Here is a 27036-nt window from a genome sequence, read left to right on the forward strand (position 1 = left end):
TTAAGAACCCCTTCTTTTGGCTTGCAAAATGTAGCCTTTTGACTTAATAATTCCTCTACTTTTCACAATGACAGAGTATCGTAGCAGCCACAGTGGCACCCACTCATGTGCTCGGATGTCAGGGATGCTTTCCTGAAGAGCTTCTTGGAAACTTGCTTCAGAAAGCAGTTCTAAAACAACAATCAAAACCCAAAGTGTTAAATTCAAAGACAAACACAAACAAAACACTTAACTATGTAAGCATTTAAATACAACAAAAAAAAATCTTAAAACTGAATGTAAAATCTGCTTATGATTCCATGTGTGCTATGAATCTGAACCATAATATTAGGAAGAACCAAGCAACTCTTTAAAAAGTATCTATCCCTGGAGCCGGGCGTGGTGGCGCACACTTGTAATCCCAGCATTTGGGAGGCTGAGACGGGAGGATCACGGTTCGCGGACAGCCTCAGCTACATAGTGTGGCCCTCCCTCCGCAACTCAGTGAGACCCTGTTTCAAAATAAAGAATAAAAAATAGGGCAGGAGGTGTGGCTCAGGGGTCGAATGCCCCTGGGTTCCATCCCCAGACCCAAAAAAAAAAAAAAAGTATCTATCCCTGTACTGTAATTATTGAATTAATAATTTCTGGTAAGTGGAGCCTGAATATTTGAAATTTTAAAGATCACTAGAATAATATACAGCCAGGGAAAATATAAGAAAGTAAAAAGAAAAAAAGTCACTCATAACCCTACTAACTAGAGATTATAGCCAGGCGTGGTGGCACATGCTTGTAATCCCAGCATTCGGGAGGCTGAGACTGGAGGATCGCAGTTCGCGGACAGCCTCAGCTACTTAGTGAGGCCCTCTGCAACTCAGTGAGACCCTGTTTCAAAATAAAGAATAAAAAATAGGGCAGGGGATGTAGCTCGGAGGTTAAATGCCCCTGAGTTCCATCTCCAAACCCGCAAAAAAAAAAAAAAAACCTAGAGATTATATACTACTTCCTTAGAGCTTTTTGTCTGAGTGTTTCCAGATATAGTGGCATACACCTATAATATCAGTACTTAGAGGCTGAGACAGGAGAATTGTAGGTTTGAAGCCACCCATAGAAACTTAGCAAGGCTCTTAGGAACTTAGTGAGACCCTGTTTCCAAATAAAACACAAAACAGGATTAGGGGTGTAGCAATCCCTAGCGCTATAGAAAAAAAAGGTGGAAAAATAGGTATATTAGGTTGAAAATTATGGTATGATTGAAATCAAATCTTTTAGCTCTCCAATTACTGTAATATGTAAATACTTACTTAAAATTTCCTTATCATTGGCCAAAAACATTTAGGTTTTTCCCAGTACCTTGCTAATTTATTTATTTTATTTTTTGCAGTACTGGGGATGGAACCCAGGGGCATTCTACCTCTGAGATATACCCCCAGCCCTATTTTTTATTCTTTTTGTGGTATTGGGGTTCCTGGAAACCCTTCTACCTCCGGGCTACACTCCCTGACCTATTTTATAGTTTTTAAATTTGGAAACAGGGTCTCTTAAGCCAGCGTGGCTGGCTTCGAACCTGCGTGATCCTCCCGTCTCCGCCTCTCAAGCGTGGGGATTACAAGCATGCGCCACCACGCCCGGCTTTATTCTTTATTTTGAAACAGGGTCTCACTGAGTTGCAAAGAGCTCCTAAGTAGCTGAGCCTGTCCATGCACATGATCCTCCTGTCTCAGCCTCCCAAATGCTGAGATTACAAGCTTGCACCAACACGCCCGGCTCTAGCTAAAAAAATTTTTTTTTTTTTTTTTTTTTTTGGTGGTACTGGGGATGGAACCCAGGGGCCTTCTACCTCCGGGCTACACTCCCAGACCTATTTTATATTTTATTTGGAAACAGGGTCTCTTAAGCCAGCTGAGGCTGGCTCTGAACCTGCGCGATTCTCCTGTCTCAGCCTCCCAAGCAAAGGGATTACAAGCGTGCACCACCACGCCGGCTCTGCTCTTGCTAATTGAATGAGAAGGATGCTATGATGATCATCCTTGGATAATGTCTGGCTATGGAGCAAAAGGCCAAAGTACAAGTACATTCTTAATGCTCCTGCATAGCATACTGCAACTGCTTTCCAGAAAGGCTGTACTTTATACTTCTACCAGCAGCTGACATACCCATGAGGACCAACAATCATAAAATCTCTGCCAGTAGTTAGTTGCCTTCTAAATTGCATTTGCTTAAAAAACTTCTTTTGTGATATTAGGGATCGAAACCAGGGGCATTCTACCTCTGAGCTAAATCCCCACCTTTATTTTATTTTTTTAGTTTGAAACAGGGTCTCACTAAGTTGAGGAGAGCCTTATTGCTGAGTATGGCCAGGATTGCGATCCTCCTGTCTCAGCCTCCCAAGTACTGGGATTACAAGTGTGCACCACCGAATTTATTTTTCAAGTTTATATCCAAGCCCTCTACTGCCACTCTGATGCCACGCTCTCCCACTCCTTTCCTTACTCCTCTTTTCCAGCCACACTGGCCTCCTTGCTGTCTAGTGAAAATTTCAAGCACATTCATCCTGAGGTCTCTCAACCAGCTGTTTCTTTTCCCAGAACGCTCTTTTTCCTGATATCCACAAAGCTTGCCTCTTTCTTGCAGGCATCTGATTAACTTTATCCTGCAGAGGCTTCCCTGACTGTCCCATATAAAACAATCAAACCAACCTGGAATTTTTTTCTCCCTCAGCCAATTTTCTTCAGAACATATACCACCACTTGCCATTTTTTAATATTTACTTTATGTTCCATCTCTTCTCATTAGAATATAAGATTCATGAGGACTGGGATTTGTCTAACTTGGTACTGTATTTCTAGTACCCCAAACAGTGCCAGATACACAGTGGGTGCTCCAGTGTTGGCCAAATGAGTCGATCAGGGCAGAAAGATTCCATGCGGGTCAGAAACAACCTTAGAATAAGTGACCACCTTCAGAATATGATTTGGGGGTGGTAAAGGACCCACTGATCCCAAACGAACTGCCGTGACTTTGAGTAGTGTTAGTAGTAAACTCTCAGTGTATGCTAACTCTTTTCATGTGTCAAGTACATCTTTGAGTACTTTCCATGTTTAAGCTCATTTAATCCACATATTAACCCTATGTGTTAGATACTAACCCCTTTTATAGGGAAAAACTGAGACAGTGAGAGGTTAGGTAACTTGCCCAAGGTCACAGTTAGTGAATTGTTTTCATTAATAAAATGAAAATGTCTCCTTGGAAAAGTAACATCAATATGGAATTATTTATTGGATTGTAAACAAGAGGACCCTGAGGAAATGAGGCCTAACACAGATTAGATTTAATAGAAGTGGGGACAGGGGTAAAGCAAATAAAAAGGGGTGGTTCAAAAGCCAGGATTACCTACTTCACAATTTTCTCCTAACTGTGGCTAAACTGTTAACTATAACTTGTAAGAAATAAGGTAAGCTGGACGTGGTGGTGCACGCCTGCAAACCCAACAAGACAGGAGGATCGCACAGGTTTGCAGCCGGCCTCAGCTACTTAGTGAGGTCCTTTGCAACTCAGTGACACCCTGTTTCAAAATAAAGAATAAGAAATGGGACTGGGGGTGTAACTCCAAGGTAGAATGCCCCTGGGTCCAATCCTCAGTACTGCAAAAAAAAAAAAAAAGAAAGAAAGAAAGAAAAAAAGTAATTTGGAAAATAAGCCTATTCTAAGGAATAAGGGCAATTTTAGATCACAGGCAAATTACAATTTTAGACCTTCAGGAGATTTATAAACAATTCTATGTCATATACAAGTGGAGTTAAATATTTTACAACTGGTTGCTTAAAAATGTTTTTTGGCACAAAATCAAAGAACTATGTTACTCATTAACTGAACTACATACTTTTAAAATGAATTCAACTACTTAACTCTTCACACTCAGTAAACACAACAAATCAAGTGAAGAACTGCTTCATTACATATCAAAGTATCTGAAGATTCATTACCAGTATATGCAGGACCAGCACATTCTTTTTGTGTGTGTGGGGGGGGGCATTTTTTTGGATATTGAACCCAGAGGAATTTGACATCCAAGCTACACCACCAGCAGCCCTATTTTATTTTTTATTTTTAAACAGGGTCTCACTAAGTTTCTTAGACTCATTAAGTTGGTGAGGGTTGCCACAAACCTGTGATCCCTGTCTCTGCTTCCAAGTACTAGGATTAGGCCTGTGACACCATGACTGGCTCCAGCCCAGCCTAGCTCCACGCTAACCAGGTTTATTTTTTTATATTTATTTTGCGGGTCTGGGATGGAATCCAGAGCATTTGACCTCCGAGCTACAACCCCTGCCCAATTTTTTATTCTTTATTGTGGAGGGCCTCACTAAGTAGCTGAGGCTGTCCACGAACCTCGATCCTCTGGTTTCATCCTCCCAAATGCTGGGATTACAAGCATGGGCCAACACATCCTGCTTCTAACCAGGTTTAGAATTAAAATAAGACAACTATGTATCCAATTGTATCAGTAATATAAAAATATACCAAAAAAAGAAAAAAAAGGAACACTTAATTTATCTCCTTAGAACATGCAATGTTTTCTGCCAAAATAATGAGTATTAATACATAATATAAATGCCAACATTTAGATACATGGAAATAAAATATTGGACATGCTAGTATTTTCCCATTTCCATCCTACTGGAAACATTGTTTTTTTTTTTTTTAGTGGAACTAGAACTGGTTACAGAGTGCCAAATGTGGTGGCCCACGCTTGTAATCCCCGTGCTTGGGAGCCTGAGACAGGAGGATCGCACAGGTTCGAATCCAGCCTCAACTACTTAGTGAGGCTCTCAGCAACTTAGTGAGACCCTGTTTCCAAGTATAAAATAGGTCTGGGAGTATAACTTGGAGAAAGTCCCTGGATTCCACCCCCAGTACCATTAAAAAAAAAAAAAAAAAAAAAAAAAAAAAAAAAAAAAAAAAAAAAAAAAACAAACCCTAAATTTGAAGCTGGGCATGGTGGCACACGTTTGTCAATCCCAGCATTCGGGAGGCTGAGACAGGAGGATCGCAGTGCACAGACAGCCTCAGGTACTACTACTTAGTGAGGCCCTTTGCATCTCAGTGAGACCCTGCTTCAAAATAAGGAATAAAAATAGGGCTGGGGATATATGTCGGAGGTAGAACGACCCTGGGTTCCATCCTCAGTACCACAACACAACAAAACATAAACCTAGTCTGAGCCGGGCCTGATGGCACTTGTTTATAATCCCAGCACCTTGTAGACTGAGACAGGAGGATCACAGGTTCTCAGCCAGTCTCAGTTTAGTGAGACCTTTTTTCAAAATAAACAATAAAAAATAGGGCTAGGGGTGTAGCTCTAAGGTAGAATGCCCCTGGGTTCAAACCCCAGTACCCAAAAAACAAACAAACAAGCAAACCAACCAACCAAAGAAATACCAAGTTTTGTTGTGAAGATTACAGATTATCTTTCTGAAGCACTTAGTATGAAAACACTGGCATTCAAGGAACAATAACTAGAACCACGATCCTCCGGGCTCAGCCTCCCGAATGCATGCACCATCATGCCCAGCTGCATATTATCTTTTAAACATGGAAGAGAGATCTGAATGTTTTTCCTCAAAGAATCAACTGTGAAAGGTAATTTCCTCCTAAATATATATACATTTGCTAGGAACTGAACTCACACCAGGTAAACATTCTACTACTGAGCTATTCCTCCAGCCTTTTCATCAAAAAAGAATCTCTATAAAAATGTTACCATTTTTTGCTGGGAGTGGGGGTGCATGTTTGTAATCCCAGCACTTGGGAGGATGAGCGCACAAGTTCGAAGCCAGCCTCAGTTACTTAGTGAGGCTCTCAGCAACTTAGTGAGACCCTGTTTCCAAATAAAATATAAGATAGGTCTGGGAGTATAGCCCGGAGGTAGAAAGCCTCTGGGTTCCACCCACAGTACCACCAAAAAAAAAAAAAAAAAAGTTATAGAAGGTAGACAAGCCATTATCATTAAGCAATGTTTCTGATCAGCACCAAACACATAGTCTTGATAGTGATAATAAAGTACTGGTCAATCACCTGTCCTAAGATGCTTACTAAGTTTTGAATTAAATTGTACTGGCCTCTTTTTCTAGATATTTATACCAATCAAATGGCTCTTTGGTCCAATCTTTGCAGTACAAACAAGATTATATATTATTATGATTTAGTGTCTACCCCAGATAATGCTAGGGATTGAATGCAGGGGCATTCTACCTCTGAGGTATATCACATATACTCCTAGCCCTATTATTGATTAATTGACTGACTGATTGATTGCAGTACTGAGAATTGAAGCTAGGAGCATTCTACCCGAGCTACACCCTCAACCCTAATTTTTTATTGTTTATTTTGAAACAGGGTCTTACTAAGTTTTGGAGGGCCTCACTAAGTAGCTGAGGCTGGCTGTGAACCTGTGATTGTCCTATGTGGGTCTTACTAAGTTTTGGAGGGCCTAAGTAGCTGAGGCTGGCTGTGAACATGTGATCGTCCTGTGTCAGTCTCCCAAGTACTGGAATTACAAGTATGCACTACCATACCCAACCTTTATTTTTTTAATTTTGAAACAGGATCTCACTAAGTCGCTAAGAGCCTTGCTAAATTGCTGAAGTTGGCTTTGAACCAGTGATCCTCCTGTTTCAGCTTCCCAAATACTGAGATTACAGTGTGTGCCACCGTGCCTGGTTAGGGTATCATAAAGATCTTTTCTATCTGAGCATGGTGGTATGGTGGTGCATGCCTATAATCCCAGTATTTGGGAAGCTGAGACAAATTGCCAGTTCGAAGCCAGCCTCAGCAATTTAATGAGATCCTGTTTCAAACTAAAAAATAAAAAGGGCTGGGTAGATAAAATTAAAAAAGTTCAATAAGTCGGGAGTGGTGGCACACACCTGTAATCCCAGTACTTGGGAGGCTGAGACAAGAAGATCACAGGATTGAGGACAGCCTCAGCAAATAGTGAGACTCTCATCAACCTAGTGAGACCTTGTTTCAAAATAAAAAATAAAATTCGGATGAGGGTGTAGCTCTGAGGTAGAATGCCCATAGGTTCAGTCCCCTGTACTGAAATAAAAAAAAAAAAGAGGATATATGTTTTGAACTAAGAAAAGTTATAAGCCAGAAATGGTGGTACAACTTCTAATTCTTGTAATTGGAGAAGAGACAGGAGGATCACAGGTTCGAGGGCAGCCTCAGCAAGCAGTGAGACTCTCATCAACCTAGTGAGACCCTGTTTCAAAATACAAAGAAAGTAGGGTTGGGCCCCTTAAATCACACACCAAAAGAGAAAAAAAAAGAGTAGTTGTAGGTGGCTGGGTGTAGTGGTCTCTAATCCCTGTACATGGGAGGAGGCTGAGACAGGAATACTTCAGCTTCAGCAAGTAGTGAGACTCTCATTAACCTAGGGAGTCTTTGTTTTAAAGGAAAAAAAAAAAAAAGGGGGGGGTGTGTCTGGGGTTGTAGCTTGGAGACAGAATGCCCCTTGGTTCAATTCTTAGTACCACACACACAAAAAAAGAATAGTTGTAGGTAACAACATCATACATTTATCAATGCACACACTTAAACTAAATTTTAACGAGTTGGTCCCCCCACCCCGGGCAGTAATTGGGGATTGATCCTAGGATCCCAGAGCACTTTACTGCTGAATTTCACTCCTAGCCCAACAAAGCTTTTATAAGACAAATGCGCATGATCAAGCTCTATAAATGAAAATTATCAGTATTACCTTTTGGGTCATTATGAGTCAATAGCTGTATGTCAAACTGTTTAGCAAATGCAGTCAAATCAGGTGGCATCACACAGCAGGAGGCAAGATTAACTTGGTTACTATTTGGTTTTACCTAGAAGTAAAAAAGAAGGTCATGGTATCTTTACTAAATAAAGTAACACAGAAAGTAGACAGCAATAATAAAAAAAAAATTTTATTTTAGAACAGATAGAATATCATACTCTACTATGCTTAAAGTTTATAAAGTACTTTTACATAAATATCCTCTTTATTTATTTGCAGTACCAGGGATGGAACTCAGTGACATTCTATCTCCGAGCTATACATCCAGCCCTATTTTCTAATTCTTTATTTTGAAACAGGTTTTCATTGAGTTGCAAAGGGCCTCACTAAGTAGTAGCTGAGGCTGTCCGTGAACCGTGATCCTACTGTCTCAGCTTTCCAAATGCTGGGATTACAAGCATGTGCCACCACGCCCAGCTTATAATTATCCTCTTTAATATGTGTTTTTCTACCCATGTTAGTGGTAATAGGGAGAAAAATAGCTTGAGGAGGAAGAAAAAGCCAATATAGTACTATACTATTAAAGTCTCCTGCTAGAGCACTTTATTAATCTAATACATCTGCCTTGGAAACAAACATGGTTCTAAGTGTGATCATTTTAGTAATAGAGGAAATATGTCTTAAAGAACCAAATAAGGTATACTTAATGTCAAAATATAAAATATGGCTACTAACCAGACACATTTTGAAAGAGAAGAATCAGGTAACTTCTGATAGCTGCATTGGTTGACTTTAACTTTTATATAAAGTCTAAGTCTCCCTAGCAATTTTTTTCCCCACATTTAGCTATCAAGGTCAAAAGAAGAAAGGGCAATATTTTCTCTAGGGCCTTCCTGCCCATAGGAAACTCTGAAATACTGAGAAAAAAAACTAAGGATAAAGTAAAAGAACTAAAGCCGGGCATGGTGGCGAACACTTATAATCCCAGCATTTGGGAGGCTGAAACTGGAGGATCGCAGTTCACTGACAGCCTCAGCTACTTAGTGGCCCTCTGCAACTTAGTGAGACTCTGTTTCAAAATAAAGAATAAAAAATAGGGCCAGGGTGTAGCTCAGAGGTCAAATGCCCCTGGGTTCCATCCCCAAACCAGCAAAAAAAAAAAAAAAAAAAAGAAAAAGAAAAAGAAAGAACTAAGGCCTTTTGCAACTCAGTGAGACCTTGTTTCAAAATATTGAATAAAAAATAGGGCTGGCTGCCAGGTGTGGTGGTGCATGCTTATAATCCCAGCATTTGGGAGGCTAAGACAGGAAGATAATTGTTCATGGACAGCCTTAGCTACTTAGGTCCTTTGCAACTCAGTGATACCTGTTTCAAAATAAAGAATAAAAAACAGGGCTGGGGGTGCCTCCCAGAGGTAGAATGCCCCTGGATTCCATCCCCAGTACTGAAAAAAAAAAAAAAAAAGTGTAGTTTAGAGGTAGAATGTCCCTGGATTCCATCCCCAGTATAGTGAAGGCAAAATACTAGTTAACTTCTCTCAAAATTTTGTACATAAGTGGGGTGTGGTGGCACATGCTTGTAATCCCAGTGCTTGGGAGGCTGAGACAGGAGGATCACACAGGTTCAAAGCCAGCCTCAGCTACTTAGTGAGGCTCTCAGCAACTTAGTGAGACCCTGTTTCCAAAAAAAAAAAGTCTGGGAGTATAGCCCGGAGGTAGAAAGACTCTGGGTTACAACCACAGTGCCACCAAAACAAAACAAAACAAAAACACGAAAGTAGGTAATTAGATGAGAGTGTGGAGATTATTCACTTATGATTCCACTCAACATCAAGTCATATACACTGAAAAATCTTACATGTTTTTGTTTGTGTGTGAAACTGGGGACTGAATCAAGGGGCCGGGCCTTCTATCTCCAAGCTATACTCCCAGCCCTACTTTTTAGTTTTACTTTGAGACAAGGTCTCGCTAGGTTGATGAGAGTCTCACTACTTGCTGAGCCTGTCCTCAAACTTGCATCCTCCTATCTCAGCCTCCCAAGTACTGGGATGTCAGTCATTTACCAACACACCCAGCTGAAAATTATATATATTTTTTAAGTAATAATAATATTAGTTTACTTAGGAAATTAGAGCTATGGCCATGTGTTAAATAAAAATGTAACATTTTTATCACATATGTAAGCTGAAAGAAACAGCCTTAATTCATTCACTACTTTCTAGTGTTTCTGTCACTCCTGTTAAGTGGAACTAATACTAAATTTAATTAGACATATGTTTTTAAAAGAACAAAACCCCAATACTTTAGATAAAGCTGGACTCAAAACTCCCATATTTGGAAGTCACCCACAATGAGTCTGCACCATGTGCATGATCTCAATGCTGGGCAGCAGAAACTGAAAAAGGCCTGGCCCTGCTTTACCTGTGCCCACTGATACAGCTGTTCCAACTGTGTTTTGTCTAGATCAGAGGTACCGATAGCAACAATCTTCTTGCTTTGAACTAAGTTTTCTAATTCCTCCCAGTAAGGTTGTAAATGTTCCAAAGAAAGATTAACTCCATCTTCAATAGGAGGTGAAGCAATGATCACAGAATCCAGCTGTGCCACACCAAGGACTGAACAGGCTAATGAGAAGAAAAATGCAAAAAGGTTAGATGTTTGCTACATAATAAAAACCAATGTTGCTAACATCCTCTAAGTATCCCAACTAAATTCTGTCCATATTACTTACTGGTTTTCCACATAACAAATTATTTCATAAATTACCTTTCTTTTTTTCTTTGTGGGACTGGGGATGGAACCCAGGGGCATTCTGCCTCTGATCTATACCCCCTGCCCTACTTTTTATTCTTTATTTTGAAACAGGGTCTCACTAAGTTGCAAAGGGCCTTACTAAGTGCTGAAGCTCTCCTTGAACCTCGATCCTCCTGTCTCAGCCTCCCAAATGCTGGGATTACAAGCATGCACCACCATGCTTGGCACCTTTCATTTCTTTAAAAATATTTTAAGCCGGTGTGGTGGCGCACACTTGTAATCCCTGTGCTTGGGAGGCGGAGACAGGAGGATCACGCAGGTTCAAAGCCAGCCGTGCTGGCTAAAGAGACCCTGTTTCCAAATAAAATATAAAATAGGTCTAGGAGTATAGCCCAGAGGTAGAAGGGTTTGCAGGAACCCCAGTACCACCACCAAAAAAAAAAAAAAAAAAAAAAAAAAATTAAGTACCCATTCAACTACTTCTCTATATGGTATCCTAGTGGGCTCTCTGACCTGCCTTCCTTCGGGAGCTCACAGCTACTACAGGCCCCTCTTTCTGGGGGACAAGCTTCCTTCCCTTTTTTTAAAATTTTTGATGGTACTGGGGTTCCTGGAAGCCCTTCTACCTCTGGGCTACACTCCCAGACCCTATATATACATATACATATACATATACATATACATACATACATACATACATATATATATATATATATATATATATATATACACACACACATTTTTTTTTAAAATTTGGAAACAGGGTCTCTTAAGCCAGCGCGGCTGGCTTCGAACCTGCGCGATCCTCCTGTCTCTGCCTCTCAAGCAGGGGGATTACAAGCGTGTGCCACCACGCCTGGCTATTCCTTCTTGTTTGCTAGACCCCATGACTTTTTGGTAGCTTTCCTATCTTTACATCATCATCTTCTCCAGCTCTACTTGTTCACTAGTATCTCATATGAATGATCACAAGAATTCTGCAAGTGGTAGAGCAAAGAATAATCTTGAAGTTCTGAAAAACACATTTATCGTCTTTATATTTACAGAGGCAGATAATTTCTTAATTTTTGTAAAAAAAACCTCATGAGCTTATTTTAAATGATTATTGTTCACTCTACAGTTATATTCAAGGGCCAGTTATTTAAGTTTCCAACATATATAAACAATAAAAGAATTTTTTTGTGTGTGGAACTGGGGATTGAACCCAAGGGCATTCTATCTCCAAGCTACATCTCCAGTCCTATTTTTTTTTTTAATTCTTTATTTTGAAAGAGGATCTCAATAAGTTGTGGAGGGCTTCACTACATAGCTGAGGCTGGCCACGAACCTGTGATCCTCCTGTCTCAGTCTCCCAACTACAAGTGTGCACTACCTCGCCCGGCCTAACAAAATGTTTTTTTCTTTTTTTTTTTTTTTTTTTTTTAAAGGGTGTATTCATTCGAGTCACCCCTCCATGCCAGTCTGGTATGGAGCTGTACCTATCCTCTGTATTTCTACCTTTTAATAAACTTTTTTAAATCTTCAAAAAAATAAATAAATAAATAAAAATTTAAAAAGTACTAGCTGGGTGTTGTGGCACATGTCTGTAACCCCAGTGTTTGAGAGGACGAGACTGGAGGATCCCAGGTTTAAGGCCAGCCTGTACTTCCAGTACTTGGGAAGCTGAGACAGAAGGATTGCAAATTTGAGGCCACCCTTTGCAACTTAGCAAGATTCTGTTTCAAAATAAAAAGTAAGAAGGGCTGGGAGTACAATTTGGTGATAAAGGGCACCTGGGTTCCATCCCCAGTACCATAAAACACTAAAATAAAATAAATTAAAATAAAATAGGGAGCCAGGCATGGTGGCGCATGCTTGTAATCCCAGCATTTGGGAGGCTGAGACTGGAGGATCATGGTTCGCAGATAGCCTCAGCTACTTAGTGAGACCCTCTGCAACTCAGTGAGACCTGGTTTCAAAATAAAGAATAAGCTGGGTGTGGTGGCGCACGCTTGTAATCCCAGCACTTGGGAGGCTGAGACAGGAGGATCGCGCAGTTTCAAAGCCCCCCTCAGCTGGATTAAGAGACCCTGTTTCCAAATAAAATATAAAATAGGTCTGGGAGTGTAGCCTGGAGGTAGAAGGCCCCTGGGTTCCATTTCCAGTACCACCAAAAATAAAAATAAATGAAAGAAAGAAAGAAAGATAGATAGATAGAATAAAAAATAGGGCAGGGGTGTAGCTTGGAGGTCGAATGCCCCTGGGTTCCATCCCCAGACCCACAAAATAAAATCAAATAAAATAGGAATGGGGCTGTAGCTCAGAGGCAGAATGCTCTTAGGTTCAATCACCAGTACCACACACACACAAAAGTATTTAATAACTGGTATACCACAATAACCTAACCAAGTGCTAAAAATGAATACAAAATACTTGTTTTTAGTTGTTCATATCTTTGATTTTGATATTTTAGCTACAGTACTAAAACGGCCAAACTATGATTAAGGAGAACTTCTATTTCTTTTTTTTTTTGTGGTACTGAGGTTAAAACCCAGGGGCTTTTCGACCTCCAGGCTACCCTCTCAGATCTATTTTATACTTTATTTGGAATCAGGGTCTCACTAAGTTGCTGAGAGCCTCACTAAGTAGCTGAGGCTGGCTTCGAATCTGTGTGATCCTCCTGTCTCAGCCTCCCAAGTGCTGGGATTACAAACGTGTGCCACCACGCCTGGCGAGAACTTCTATTTCTAAACAGATAGTCAACATTTAATTGCCAATAATTTACATTTCTCAAGTATATTAAAATATAATCATATATAGTCAACTTGATTCTACAAAGGCCTTAAAAATTAGCACTTTATTTTATTTATTTATTTTTTGGGTGGTACTGGAAGTAGAACCCAGAGGCTTTCTACCTCCGGGCTATACTCCCAGACTTATTTTATATTTTATTTGGAAACAGGGTCTCACTAAGTTGCTGAGAGCCTCACTAAATAGCTGAAGCTGGCTTCGAACCTGTACGATCCTCCTGTCTCAGCCTCCCAAGGGCAGGGATTACAAGCGTGCACCACCATGCCCAGCAAAAATGAGCACTTTAAATGGTAAAATTAGTCGGGCGCGCTTGTAATCCCAGCATTTGGGATGCAGAGACCGGAGGATCACGATTCACAGACAGCCTCAGCTACTTAGTGAGGCCATCCACAACTTAGCGAGACCTTGTTTCAAAATAAAGAATAAAAAATAGGGCAGGAGGTGTAGCTCAGAGGTCAAATGCCACTGGGTTCCACCCCCAAACCCGCATTAAAAAAAAAAAAATTAGAATCAGGTGCTGAGTGTGGTGGCACACGCTTGTAATACAAGCATTCGGGAGGCTGAGACAGGAGGATAATGGTTCGTGGATTGCCTCAGCTATCAGCTACTTACTGAAGTCCTTTGCAACTCAGTGAGAGCCTGTTTCAAAATAAGGAATAAAAAATAGGAGGGCTGGGAGTGTAGCTCAAAGGCAGAATACCCTGGGGTCCATCCCCAGTACCGCAAAAAAAAAAAAAAAAAAATCAAGTCATTTTTTTCTTTACCTAGATCTGACAAGTTATAACTAATATATCTAAAAATAATTTAAAGTCCATTAAGAAAAAAATTATATTTTTGCTTACCCATGTCCACTGCATTTCTAGTTGATGATGAAGAATTTGATTCTACAATGAACAGTTTTGCTAAGTAAAAAAACAAAATTAATTACTAAATTTGGTATACAACTTATTAAACAGTATGACAGATTATTCTGAGTTATATAATTTTAGTTTTGCCAATAAATATGTACTTATCAAAACTAAAAGCAAATATTAACTTTCCAGTTATTAGAAGGAAGGTCAGAAAAATATAAGAGCTTAAACTACTTGAAATGTATATTTTTATGAATTAATCATTAATGGACATTAATAACATGAGGTTGGCTGCTAACCTGTGATCCTCCTTTCTCAGCTTCCCAAGTACTGAGATTACAAGCATGAATCACTATACCCGGCATTTTTTTTTTATCATACTATTAATATGCTTGCTCTAGAAATAAGTCAAATGTATAAAAGTGGAAAGACCAAAAAGAATAGCCAAGAATCTCATTACCAAAAGCAAATTACCATTTAGGTTTTTGTTTGTCTGTGTTATTAATGTATAATTTTACATACATCTATTTAAAAAGAACAGCAAGCTGAAGTACTATTCTGACTCCTCTGAAGTAGCCAGCATTGACTGTAACAACTCCAACTCCTTTTTTTTTTCTTTCTCGTGGCTCTCGGGGTTGAACCCAAGAGTATTCTACCTGTGAGCTACACCCAAGCCCTATTTTATTTTTTATTTGGAAACAGGTCTAAGTAGCTGAAGGCCTCAGTAAGTTGCTGAGGCTAGCTTTGAACCTGTGATCCTCCTGTCTTAGCCTTCAAATTACTGGAATTACAGGTACACCACCATGCCCAGCCAACTATAACTTCCTCTTAGGAGTTGACATTAAAATTATGTTTAAAAAACAGAGTTTTTACAGCTGGGCATAGTGGCACATGCCTGAAATCCCAGTACTTGGAAGGCTGAGATAAGAAGATTAAAGTTTTGAGGACAGTCTCAGCAAGATTGAGACTCTTATCAACCTAGAGTGAGACCCTGTTTCAAAATAATAGGACTAGGGGTATAGCTCAGAGTTTGAATGCCTCTGGGTTCAAGCCCCAGTCATACATACATACCAGTCAGTCAGTCTGTCAGTCTGTCTCTCTCTCCCACACACACACAGTTTTTATATTTTCCACACTTAGCAACTGAGTCATTCATTACCAGTAGCAAAGAAAGGCTTATTCCCCTGCCTGACAAAACCTTGCTATCACTTTTACTGTATGACAAAATGAATTGTAAAGTCTAGACTTTACCAGAAACTTTCATTTCTTCTCTTTCATCAGGATTTATCTTTTCTACTGCATGAGATACAGTGCACTCCAAGACATCAGGAAACTCCTAAAATAAGCATATGATATTTATAATGAATTTAAAATTAACGTTTGATTATATAATTTCCTATTGTCCATTATGGCCATCATAAGCATAGAATTCATAAAACAAGATATTTTTCTTGGTGGTGATTATACTCGGTATTGAACCAAGAGGCATTCTGTAACTGAGCTACACTCCCAGCCCTATTTCTTTCTTTCTTTATTCATTCATTTATTTATGTGGGTCTGGGGATTGAACACAGGGGCATTCGCCCTCCAAGCTACACCTCCTGCCCTACTTTTATTCTTTATTTTGAAAACAGGCTCTCACTAAGTTGAGGAGAGCCTCACTAAGTAGCTGAGACTGTCTGCGAACTGAGATCCTCTTGTCTCAGCCTCTCAAATGCTGGGATTACAAGTGTGTGCCACCACGCCTGGCTATTTTTATTTTGAAACAGGGCCTCACTAAGTTGCTGAGGCTAGCCGTGAACCTTGAATCCTCATATCTTAGCCTCCCAAGTACTGGGATTACAGGTGCATGTCATAGCGCCTCGCAACAACAGGGATTTTTACTTGAGGTCTAATGAACCTAAGCCTTATAAAGTCCTGCTATAAAGATAAAATGGTGTGTGTGTGTGTGTGTGTGTGTGTGTGTGTGTGTGTGTGTGTTCATTTTCTGGGAAAAAGCATCTCTCCTTTTTTTTCGTACTGAGAATTGAACCCAGGAACATCCTGCCTCTGAGCTATACTCCCAATCCTTTTTTATTTTTTATTTTGAAATGGGTCTCACTGAGTTGTGGAGGGCCTCACTAAATTACTGAGGCTGGCCATGAATTTGTGTTCCTCCTTTCTTAGCCTCCCAAGTACTAGGATTACAGGTGTGTACCACCATGCATGACCAAACGTCTCATTTTGATTAGGTATTCAGAAGAATGCATGATCAATTAAAAAAAAAAAAACAAGCAGGGGAGGAGTATGTGAGGAGTGAGAACCACTAGAAGAGTTGATAAATTTTACTTAAAAGGAAAATAATGGGAAATAAATATCCATTCTAAATAATGATGTTAAAAATTTTCTTCTCACCAGGCATAGTGGCACACGCTTGTAATCCCCGCGTTTGGGAGGCGGAGACAGGAGGATTGTGCAGGTTCAAAGTCAGCTGCGCTGGCTTAAGAGACCCTGTTTCCAAATTAAAAAAATATAAAATAGGTCTGGGAGTATAGCCCGGAGGTAGAAGGGTTCCATCCCCAGTACCACCAAAAAACAAAAAACAAAAAACTTATGCCGGGCGTGGTGGCGCACGCTTGTAATCCTCGTGCTTGGGAGGCGGAGACAGGAGGATAGCGCAGGTTCGAAGCCAGCCCTGCTGGCATAAGAGACCCTGTTTCCAAAAATAAAAAATAGGTCTGGGAGTGTAGCCCGGAGGAAGAAGGGTTTCCAGGAACCCCAGTACCACAAAAAAAAAAAAAACTTTCTTCTTTAATCAAAGTTAAAAAACAAATTTTTTGGATTTTAATATAATTGAACTTAAAATCTGTAAGGGGACTTAGGTGACCCCCACCCCGTAGTACTGACGATTGAAACTAGAGGCATTCTACCTTTGAGCTACATCCCCAGCCCAATTTTATTTCTTATTTGGAAACAGGGTCTTGCTAGGTTGATGAGGGTCTCATACTTGCTGAGGCTATCCTTGAGCCTCCTGTCTTAGCCTTCCAAGTACTAGGATTATAGGCATGTGCCACCACACCTGGCTGATTTTTTAGTAGACTATTTTTAGAGCAGTTTTAGGTTCACAGCTTTATTTATTTATTTATTTATTTGTAGAAGGAATTGAACACAGGGGGTGTTCTACCTCGGAAATATACCTCAGCCCTATTTTATTCTTTACTTTGTTTTTTTTTTAATTTTTTTGGTGGTACTGGGGGTGGAACCCAGAGGCTTTCTACCTCCGGGCTATGCTGCCAGACCTATGTTTTATATTTTATTTGGAAACAGGGTCTCACTAAGTTGCTGAGAGCCTCACTAAGTAGCTGAGGCTGGCCTCGAACCTGTGCGATCCTCCTGTCTCAGCCTCCCAAGCGCGGGGATTACAAGCATACGCCACCACGCCCGGCTCTATTCTTTACTTTGAAGCAGGGGCTCACTAAGCTGCCAGCCAAACCCTGGCAAGTTGCTGAGGTTGGATGTAAACCTGTGATCCTCCTGTCCCAGGTTCATATAATACTGAACAGAAGGTACAGAGACTTCTCATTTTTTCCTGCCTCTATGCATGCTTTACCTCCCCTACTGTCAACATTTCCTTTGGTGATCTCTTAACTGATGAGCCTGCACTGTCATCACCAAAAGTACACCTTATCTTGGGGTTTACTCTTGGTATTATACATTTTATGGATCCAGACACATGTACAATGACATACATCTACCATTACAGAGTAGTACCACTGCTATAAACAAAAAAAATTCTGTGAGTCAGGCGTAGTGGTGCACACTTATAATTACAGCATTTGGGAGGCTGAGATGGGAGGATCGTGGTTCGCAGACAGCCGCAGCTACTTAGTGAGGCCCTCTGCAACTCACTGAGACCATTTCAAAATAAAAAATAAAAAGCAGGGGCTAGGGGTGGAGCTCGGAGGTAGACTGCCCCTGGGTTCCATCCTCAAAACTATAAAAAGAAAGAAAGAAAAAAAATTCTGTGTCTACTTATTCATCCGTCCTTTCCCTTAAACCTAGCAATGACTATCTTTTATTGTCTCTATGGTTCTGCTTTTTCCAGAATATTAAAAGTTGGAGCTACATGGTATGTAGCCTTTTGAGGTTGGCTTCTTTCACTCTGTAATATTCGTTTAAGGTTCCTCCATGTCTTTTCATGGCTTGATAGCTCATTTCTTTTACCACTGAAAAATATTCCATTGTCTGGACGTACTATAGTTTATATACCCATTCATCTACTGAAGGACATCTTATTGCTTCCAAATTTTGGCAATTATGAATAAAGCTGCTATAAACATCTGTGTGCTAGTTTTTTCAAAGACATAAATTTTCATCTGTTTTCAGCAGATACCAAGGAACAAGACTGCTAGATTGTTTAACAGCATATTTAGCTTAATAATCACAAACATTTTGATCCAAAACTTTTTTCTTTTTTTGCGGTACTAGGGATGGAACTCAAGGCCATTCTGCCTCCAAGCTACACCCCCAGCCCTAATTTTTATTCTTTATTTTGAAACAGGGTCTGAGTTGCAAAGGGCCTTACTAAGTAGAAGTAGCTGAGGCTGTCTGCGAATACGATCCTCCTGTCTCAGCCTCCCAAATGCAGGGATTACAAGGGCGCGCCACCACACCTGGCTCCAAAACATTTTTTACTTCAGTGCAATTTTTTTTTGTGTGTGGTACCAGGAATGGAACCCAGGGGCTTTTTTTTTTGGTGGTACTGGGGTTAGAACCCAGAGGCTTTCCACCTCTGGGCTATGCTCCCAGACCCATTTTATATTTTATTTGGAAACAGGGTTTCACTAAGTTGCTGAGAGCCTCACTAAGTAGCTGAGGCTGGCTTCAAACCTGCACGATTCTCCTGTCTCAGCCTCCCAAGTGCGGGGATTATAAGCGTGCACCACCACGCCCGGCTATATAACAAGATTTAACAAAGGAAATAGTGAGACCTTTCCTACAATTCAAAAACACTTTATAAATCTATTACATATCAGGGGTTCAATTACAAGTCATGCATGTGTGGAGTAAATGGTAATTTTAGATAAACAGAAATAAAGATATTAATCGGTGTCTGCACAGCAAGTATAGAGTTATAAATTTGTATATACAAGTAAACAAGTATTTCCAGCACATGTCCTCTTCTATACTTTTAAAGTAAAACCACAGCTGGGCGTGGTGGCGCACGCTTGTAATCCCCGCGCTTGGGAGGCTGAGACAGGAGGATCACACGGGTTCGAAGCCAGCCTCAGCTACTTAGTGAGGCTCTCAGCAACTTACTGAGACCCTGTTTCCAAATAAAATATTTTTTAAAAAAGGTCTGGGAGTATAGCCCGGAGGTAGAAAGCCTCTGGGTTCCACCCCCAGTACCACCAAAAAATAAAAATAAAAATAAAATAAAGTAAACTACAGAATTTGACATGAGCCTTTGGCTGAGTTGGATTTCAGGGTGGTTACAGACAAGTATTTTATATTTTTACATTTATAATAATAGCCATATACTGGCATTTAATTAAAGTTCTTTAATTGTTTCATCAGAAACTGACTAAAAATTTCTTCTAGGGACTATATTATTGGGGTGATTTCTACCAAAGCAATCTACTAATGAAAGCTATCTGATAATCATTCGTTTACTAGACCAAGTATCAACAGGAATGAAACACTAATGATGAGGAAACTGGACAAAATAAAGTTCCTCACTAATGGTGAGGAACTAAGCACAAGAACCTAGTACTTTGTCTAGTTAAAGAGATGACTATGGAGTTCAGATTTTCTTCTTCATGCTCAAGTCTACTGTATCAGATTGCTATCTCAGCAACTCAGCCACAAGGATTTTATAACTAATTGCCTATTTGACTCCACTCCCTGAACTTAAGAAATAATTTCCTACTTCACTTCTCTTTTGACTTGCACAATTTCTGCATTATTTTCCACTTACCCTGACCAAATCTGGGCTGATTTGTGAACTCCATTCATTCAAGGTCTTTTGGATACAATCTCGAAGCTGCAAAAGGAATGCATTTAAAATCTGTTAATCAGACTCTACTCAATTTCCATACTTCTACAACAGAATGCATTAATGAGCTAAGCAAGAAAGAAATATATCCACAGAAAATATAAAATTTCAGTTTAATTCTACAAGGTTTTTGTTTCCTTTGACATCGATAAAATCAGACCTAATTTTATTCTACTCTTCATTCTCAAACATTCTTTTTGTGTGTGTGGTACTGGGGATGGAACCCAGGGGTATTCTACCTCTGAGCTATACCCCTAGCCCGATTTTTTATTCTTTATTTTGAAACAGGGTCTCACTGAGTTGCAGAGGGCCTCACTAAGTAGCTGAGGCTGTCCGTGAACCTGCGGTTCTCCTGTCTCAGCCTCCCAAGTACTGAGATTACAAGCACATGCCACCATGCCCAGCTTTCAAACATTCTCGACATAAAAAAATAGTGTAATTATTTTTACAATGCTTCTATACCAATGAAACTCAAAGGAAACTTTGAGACATAAAAGCATTTAAAAAAAAAAAAAAGAGAGATTTCAAGAATAAGGTTATAGCCAATCGTGGTGGTGCATGCTTGTTATCCCAGCATTTGGGAGGCTGAGACCAGAGGATCGTGGTTTGCCGACAGCCTCAGCTACTTAATGAGGCCCTCTGCAACTTGCTGAGACCCTGTTTCAAAATAAAGAATAAAAAATAGGGCAGGGGTGTAGCTTGGAGGTCAAATGTCCCTGGGTTCCATCCCCATACCTAAAAAAAAAAAAAAAAAAAAAAAAAAAAAAAAAATTAAAAAAAAGGATAAGGTTATAAACAGAAGATCTTGGATTTAAGCCGAGAGAGCCTGACTAAGGCTCATATTAACCACTATGCTGTACTCTGCCAAGAGAAATAGGTGACAGAGGATAACTCCTCTGTGATCAGAGGAGCCCTACATTAGATTCACCTGTGATGTTTAGTAAAGATTCAAACTCTTAAGTTCAATGCTAGACCTGATGAACATTCTCCAAGAGCAGTCAGAACTTTCATATTAACAGGCATCTCATGTAATTTGTCTGTTTGAGAATCACTAGGATAGATATATCTTATAGAGCTCAACTTCCATTAACAGCCCATAAAATCATTCCCTAAACGGAGGTATACTTCTGTCTTCAGTCTTTTCTTAGATAGACAAATATTTTTATACTAATACTATAGTATGTTGTAAACTCATTAAAGTGTTTATTCACATTTATATCTCTTACATCAGTTCATTACAAACTTGATAGTGGTCCAAAGTTAGATGTATATTCACTTAATGAGTGAATATATATAATGGAGCATAAACCTCACAAAACAGTATTTATGCTCAATATGTGCCAGGAACTCTAGTAGCTTCTATTCTATTAATTAGAAAAAGATATGCTGCTAGTCAGGTGTGGTGGTGCATGCTTGTAATCCCAGTACTTGGGAGGCTGAGACAGGAGGATTGCAAGTTTGAGGACAGCCTCAACAAGGTAGTAAGACTCTCAGCAACATAGTGAGACTGTTTCAAACTAAAAAATAAAATAGGACTGAGAGTGTGGCTCAGAGGTAGAATTCCGTAGGTAGGTTTCAATCCCCAGTATCAAATAATAACAGTGAAAAGAAAAAAACAACACTGTTAGGCAACTCCCTAATTTATTTTTTGTTTTTTTTGTTTGTTTTTGGTGGTACTGGGGATGGAACTCTTCTTTCTACCTCTGGGCTACACTCCCAGACCTATTTTATATTTTATTTAGAAACAGGGTCTCTTCAGTCAGCGAGGCCGGCTTTGAACCTGCAGGATCCTCCTGTCTCCGCCTCCCAAGTGCAGGGATTACAAGCATGCACCACAGTGCTTGGCAACTCCCTAATTTATGACCAAGAATTGGCCAGCACTAGCAAAGATAACCAAGGTCAGCTGGGTGTGGTGAAGCACACCAGCAATCCCAGTCCTAGGGAGGCTGAGTCAGAAGGATCACAGTTTCAAGGGCAGTCTTAGTAGCATAGTGAGATGCAGCAACTTAGCAAGATCCTGTTTCAAAACAAAAAAATAAAAGTGGCTGGCTGTGTAGCTTGGAGGTAGAATGCCCCTGGGTTCAATCCATGATACAAAATAAATAAATAAATAAAAGACAGCCAAGGTCACAGTGTTTCAGTTTATAGTCAATCAATGAAAAAAGAAATGAGTAACTAGAAGTAAGCCCCTGGGTTACAAAAGCACTCTCCTAATAGCAACAACAGAGATTTAACTTCTAAGCTTATTATCTAAATTATAATTGTTCTGATAAAAATTGATTAGAAGTGCTTTGCCACTTTTATCTAGTATAAGTAATTACAAAGGACAAGTGGGTTATAAATTTGTGGGCATACAGCCACCTATATTAGGATTTACAACTTTATGTGGCACCCAAATAACCTGCTAGAATTTAAAGTTATAAAGTCATATCTTTATGTAAAGTATACTTGTAATCAAGGTGAAATCACTAGGTAAAAGTCAGTTGATAATCCTTTCAGGCAGAATTGTAAATCAGTTTTTTTTTTTTAAATCAGTAAAAGTAAAGGCAGCAAGACTGATAGGGGTTAACTTTTTTTTTTCTTTTGCAGGTTACTGGGGATTGAACCCAGGGGCATTTTACCTCCGAGCTACACTCCCAGCCCTATTTTTTATTCTTTTTATTTTGAAGCAGGGTCTCACTAAGCTTCAGAGAACCTCACTAAGTAGCTGAGGCTGGCTGTGAACCCAGATCCTCTTATCTCAGCCCCCTAAGTACAGGGGTTATAAGCATGTGTCACCAAGCCTGGCTAAGGGGGTAACAATTCTATCAGATGAGCTTTACCTGAAATCGTGGAAGAATTCTAAGGATGACTCATTTAAATACGTAGAGATTTCCTTATAAATTTTTCAATACAGGAAGATTAGTATATTTTCAGAGAATTTGCCCCTGTCCTGAAACCATCTTTTATTTATTTTTGTGGTACTATCAATTGAACCCAGGAATACTCTAACATTTCTGAGCTATATTCCCAGTACTATCTATCTATTTATTTATTTTGTGGTATTGGGGATAGAACTCAGAGGTGTCCTACCTCTGAGCCATACCCTTAGTCCTATGTTTTATTCTTTATTTTGAAACAGGATTTCACTGAGTTGCAAAGGGCCTCACTAAGAAGCTGAGGCTGCAGGCAAACCCAGATCCTCCTGTCTCAGCCTCCCAAATGCTGGAATTACAAACCACACAGCCATGCCTGGCTTTTTATTTTGAGACAAGATCTGGCTAATTTGCCCAGGCTGGCCTTGAACTTTTGATCCTCTTGCCTCATCATTCTGAGTAGCTGAGATTACAGGAGTCTTTAATTAATCCTGGATTCTGGAATATTCAGGACCAATTATGGAAAAGTTCAAAGTCATGATTACATAAGAAACTATTTCACAAACTGAATGATTTTTAATCTTATAAATTGCATGGTAATCTATATTGACAACATAAACCTTAAACTTCTTGCTTTTTTTTTTTTTTTTTGCGGGTCTGGGGATGGAACCCAGGGGCATTCGACCTCCAAATTAAACTCCCGCCTTATTTTTTATTTTGAAACAGGGTCTCACTATGTTGCGGAAAGTCTAAGTAGCTGAGGCTGTCCACAGACGGTAATCCTCTGGTCTCAGCCTCCGAAATTCTGGGATTACAAGCATGCACCACCACACCGGGCTTTTTTTTTTGTACTGGGTTCTGAACTCAGGGGCATTCTACCTTTCCTTTGAGCTATACCCAGTCCTATTTTATTTTATTCTGAAACAGAGTCTCACTAGGTTGAAGAGTCTCATTACTAGCTGAAGCTGTCCTTGAACCTGTGATCCTATCCTTGAACCTTGTCTCAGCCTCCCAAGTATTGGGATTATAAACCTGCAACACCACGCCCGGCTTTGCTCTCTTCATTCTTATGGTATGTGCACAGTACCACTAAAGATAAATAGTAGTACAATTTAGCCTATCATTAAATCTGGAATTGTAAAATAATTAAAAAAAAAACATGATTCAACTAGTCAATATTCTTAAAACAAAAACTTGGGAAAACAGTGTGTGTGTGTGTGTGTGTGTGTGTGTGTGTGTGTGTGTGTGTGTTAGGTAGATATGCACCTTGCCTGGCATAATGGCCCGTTTAAAAAGAAATATTTCAGCAGGGTGTGGTGGTACATGCCTGTAATTCCAGAATTTGGGAGGCAGAGACAGGAGGATTACAGGTTCAAGACCAACCTCAGTAATGGTGAGTTTTTGGGTTTTTTTTAGTACCTAAGCAGGACCGTGTTTCAAAATAAAAAATAAAAATAAGGGCCAAGGGTATAACAGTTCAAAGGTAGAAAAGCCCCTGGGTTCAATCCTCCGTACCAGCATAAAAAATTTTTTAAAAATTTACCCTAGGTTTGAGCCTCAGCACTGCAAAAAAAAAAAAAAAAAAAAAAAAAGTAAAGTTAAACTAAAATAAAACACTAAAACCGAGAATTAGTCCTTTAAATAATGTTTTTAAACTGTGGGCATTAAATCTTTTTTCTTTTTTTTTTGCGGGACTGAGGATGGAACCCAGAGCCATTTGACCTCCAAGCTACACAACCCTGCCCTATTTTTTATTCTTTAATTTGAAACAGGGTTACAGAGTGCCTCACTAAGTAGCTGAGGCTGTCCGGGAACCATTAGGTCTCAGCCTCCCTACAAGCCTGTGCCACCATGCCCGGCAAGAAATCGTTGTTTAAGGATGTAGCTCAGTGATAGAGCCCTTGCCTAGTATACATGAAGCCCTGGGTTCCATCCCCAGCACATCACAACACACACATACACACTCATTTTTAAAAATTAAAATAGGATAAGCCGGGCGTGGTGGCGCACGCTTGTAATCCCCGCGCTTGGGAGGCTGAGACAGGAGGATCACATGGGTTCGAAGCCAGCCTCAGCTACTTAGTGAGGCTCTCAGCAACTTAGTGAGACCCTGTTTCCAAATAAAGTATAAAACAGGTCTGGGAGTATAGCCCAGAGGTAGAAAGCCTCTGGGTTTCACCCCAGTACCACCAAAAAAAAAAAAAGACAAAACACAGAATGTAAGGGCTAATTTTTTTTTTTTTTTTTTTTTGGTGGTACTGGGGGTGGAACCCAGGGGCTTTTCTATCTCCAGGCTATACTCCCGCGCCTATTTTTTATACTTTATTTGGAAACAGGGGTCTCACTAAGTTGCTGAGAGCCTAAGTAGCTGAGGCTGGCTTCGAACTGTGCAATCCTCCAGTCCTTGCCTCCCAAGCGGCAGATTACAAACGTGCGCCACCACGCCCCGCTCCAACATCTTTTTTGAGACCTGTGTTTCAGATATATTGATATACACAAATATAAAACTATGAACTGATGGGTAAATTACAGTTCTTACCATTTGTAGTCAGAAAGTTTGGAAAGCCACTAACTAGAGTGTGTTGAAGTGTGTGGTGGCGCACGCTTGTAATCCCAGCATTTGGAAGGCTGAGACCTGGAGGATCGCGGTTCGCGGACAGCCTCAGCTACTTAGTGAGGCCCTCTGCAACTCAGTGAGACCCGGTTTCAAAATAAAGAATAAAAAATAGGGCAGGGGGTGTAGCCCGGAGGTCAAATGCCCCTGGGTTCCATCCCCAGACCCACCAAAAAAAAAAAAAAAAAAAAGAGAAAATTTCACCGAATATTATCAATATACATGCAAAACACTCTGTTGAAGTCTCACCATCTGTACTAAAAGGAATTCAGGCACTAGGCACCAAGTACTGAAATACTTCTTTACACAAATAGTCAAAGCGAGGTGGTTTAAACAAAACATACAAACTGAGCTGGAACCTGAACACGGAAAAGGGGTGCGGGGTTGATCCTGGTGCCTACCAAAGTTAAAACCTAGAGTTCTCATCTCCTGGAGGGTGTTGGCTCCCAACACGAACCAGAAGCAGATGCACGGTCTGTGACAACGTCTCATACAGAGCAGCAGAAACTGCCTGAGAACACAGCTGGTAAAATGTGACAGTTTAAGAAACTTGTTCTTTTAATCAAGATTTCTCTTTCTGATGGAATCGGGTGACAGGAAGATAACCCTATGTCGAGCAACTTCATATATAATCTAATTCACAATGAGGAAGGCAGTATTACTAGCCAACTTTAAGTCTACAGAAACAGACACAGGAAGCGTGATTTCCGCAGTCACACACCGACACCCAACCGCGCGCGTTCCCGGGGATGTTCAAGCACTGAGCCGCCCCGCCCCGCGCCCTCCGGCCCCGCGCCCTCGGCCCCGCGCCCTCCGGCCCCGCGCCCTCCCGGCGGCGCCCGCCACCTCGGCCACCCGCACGCGGCCCGCGAGGTCCCGCAGGAGCCCGGCGCACCCGGCCGCCCGCCCCGCCGTCACGGGCCCTCACCTCCTCGCTGTGCGTGGACGGGCACTTCTTCCGCAGGCGGCCCCAGTTGAGCAGGTTCCCGGTCTGCAGGTGCAGGGTGCGGGCCCGCGCCAGCAGCGCCCCGGCCGCGCGGCTGTCGGTGCCCATGGCGCCCTCGGCAGGCGGCGGCGGGCTCGGGCCGGACGGGGCCGCGGCCGGGGGAGCGCGAGGCGGCGGCCCGCGCGGCTGGAGCGGCGGTGCGGGCGGCGCGGGCGAAGGCGCTGCGGCTGCGGCCCCGGCTGCGCGGCCGCCCAAATAAGCGCGCAGTTTCCTGGAAGACAGTGACTAAGCAGAAACCGCGGCCCAGAAAGTGCTTCGTAACCGTTACTCGTCCGCGGCGGGGCGGGGCGGGGCGGCGGGCGGACGCGGGCCGCGGGGGCCTGGCCCTCGGCCTGGGCGGCGGGCGCGCGCGGGGCGGGGCTCCCCGCGGGTCAGAGGGCGGC

At 41.1% G+C, this 27036-nt stretch overlaps 1 protein-coding gene across 2 annotated transcripts; it reads right to left on the minus strand.

Moving 5' to 3' along the window:
• Window positions 1-26701, minus strand: GCLM (glutamate-cysteine ligase modifier subunit; the record flags this gene model as incomplete). Of its 2 annotated transcripts, XM_080692409.1 has the most annotated exons (7): window positions 1-170; window positions 7745-7859; window positions 10171-10373; window positions 14136-14195; window positions 15396-15480; window positions 20101-20166; window positions 26576-26701. In XM_080692409.1, the coding sequence occupies 7 exons, from the start codon at window positions 26699-26701 to the stop codon at window positions 1-3; spliced, it is 825 nt and encodes a 274-aa protein (XP_080548535.1). The 2 variants fall into 2 exon arrangements, with proteins under 2 accessions (XP_080548535.1, XP_080548536.1); XM_080692410.1 differs by lacking the exon at window positions 20101-20166.
• Between the last annotated feature and the right edge of the window lie 335 nt (window positions 26702-27036).

The sequence above is a fragment of the Muscardinus avellanarius genome (assembly GCF_963383645.1).
Source record: "Muscardinus avellanarius genome assembly, chromosome: 3".
In the NCBI taxonomy this organism is placed as follows: domain Eukaryota; kingdom Metazoa; phylum Chordata; class Mammalia; order Rodentia; family Gliridae; genus Muscardinus; species Muscardinus avellanarius.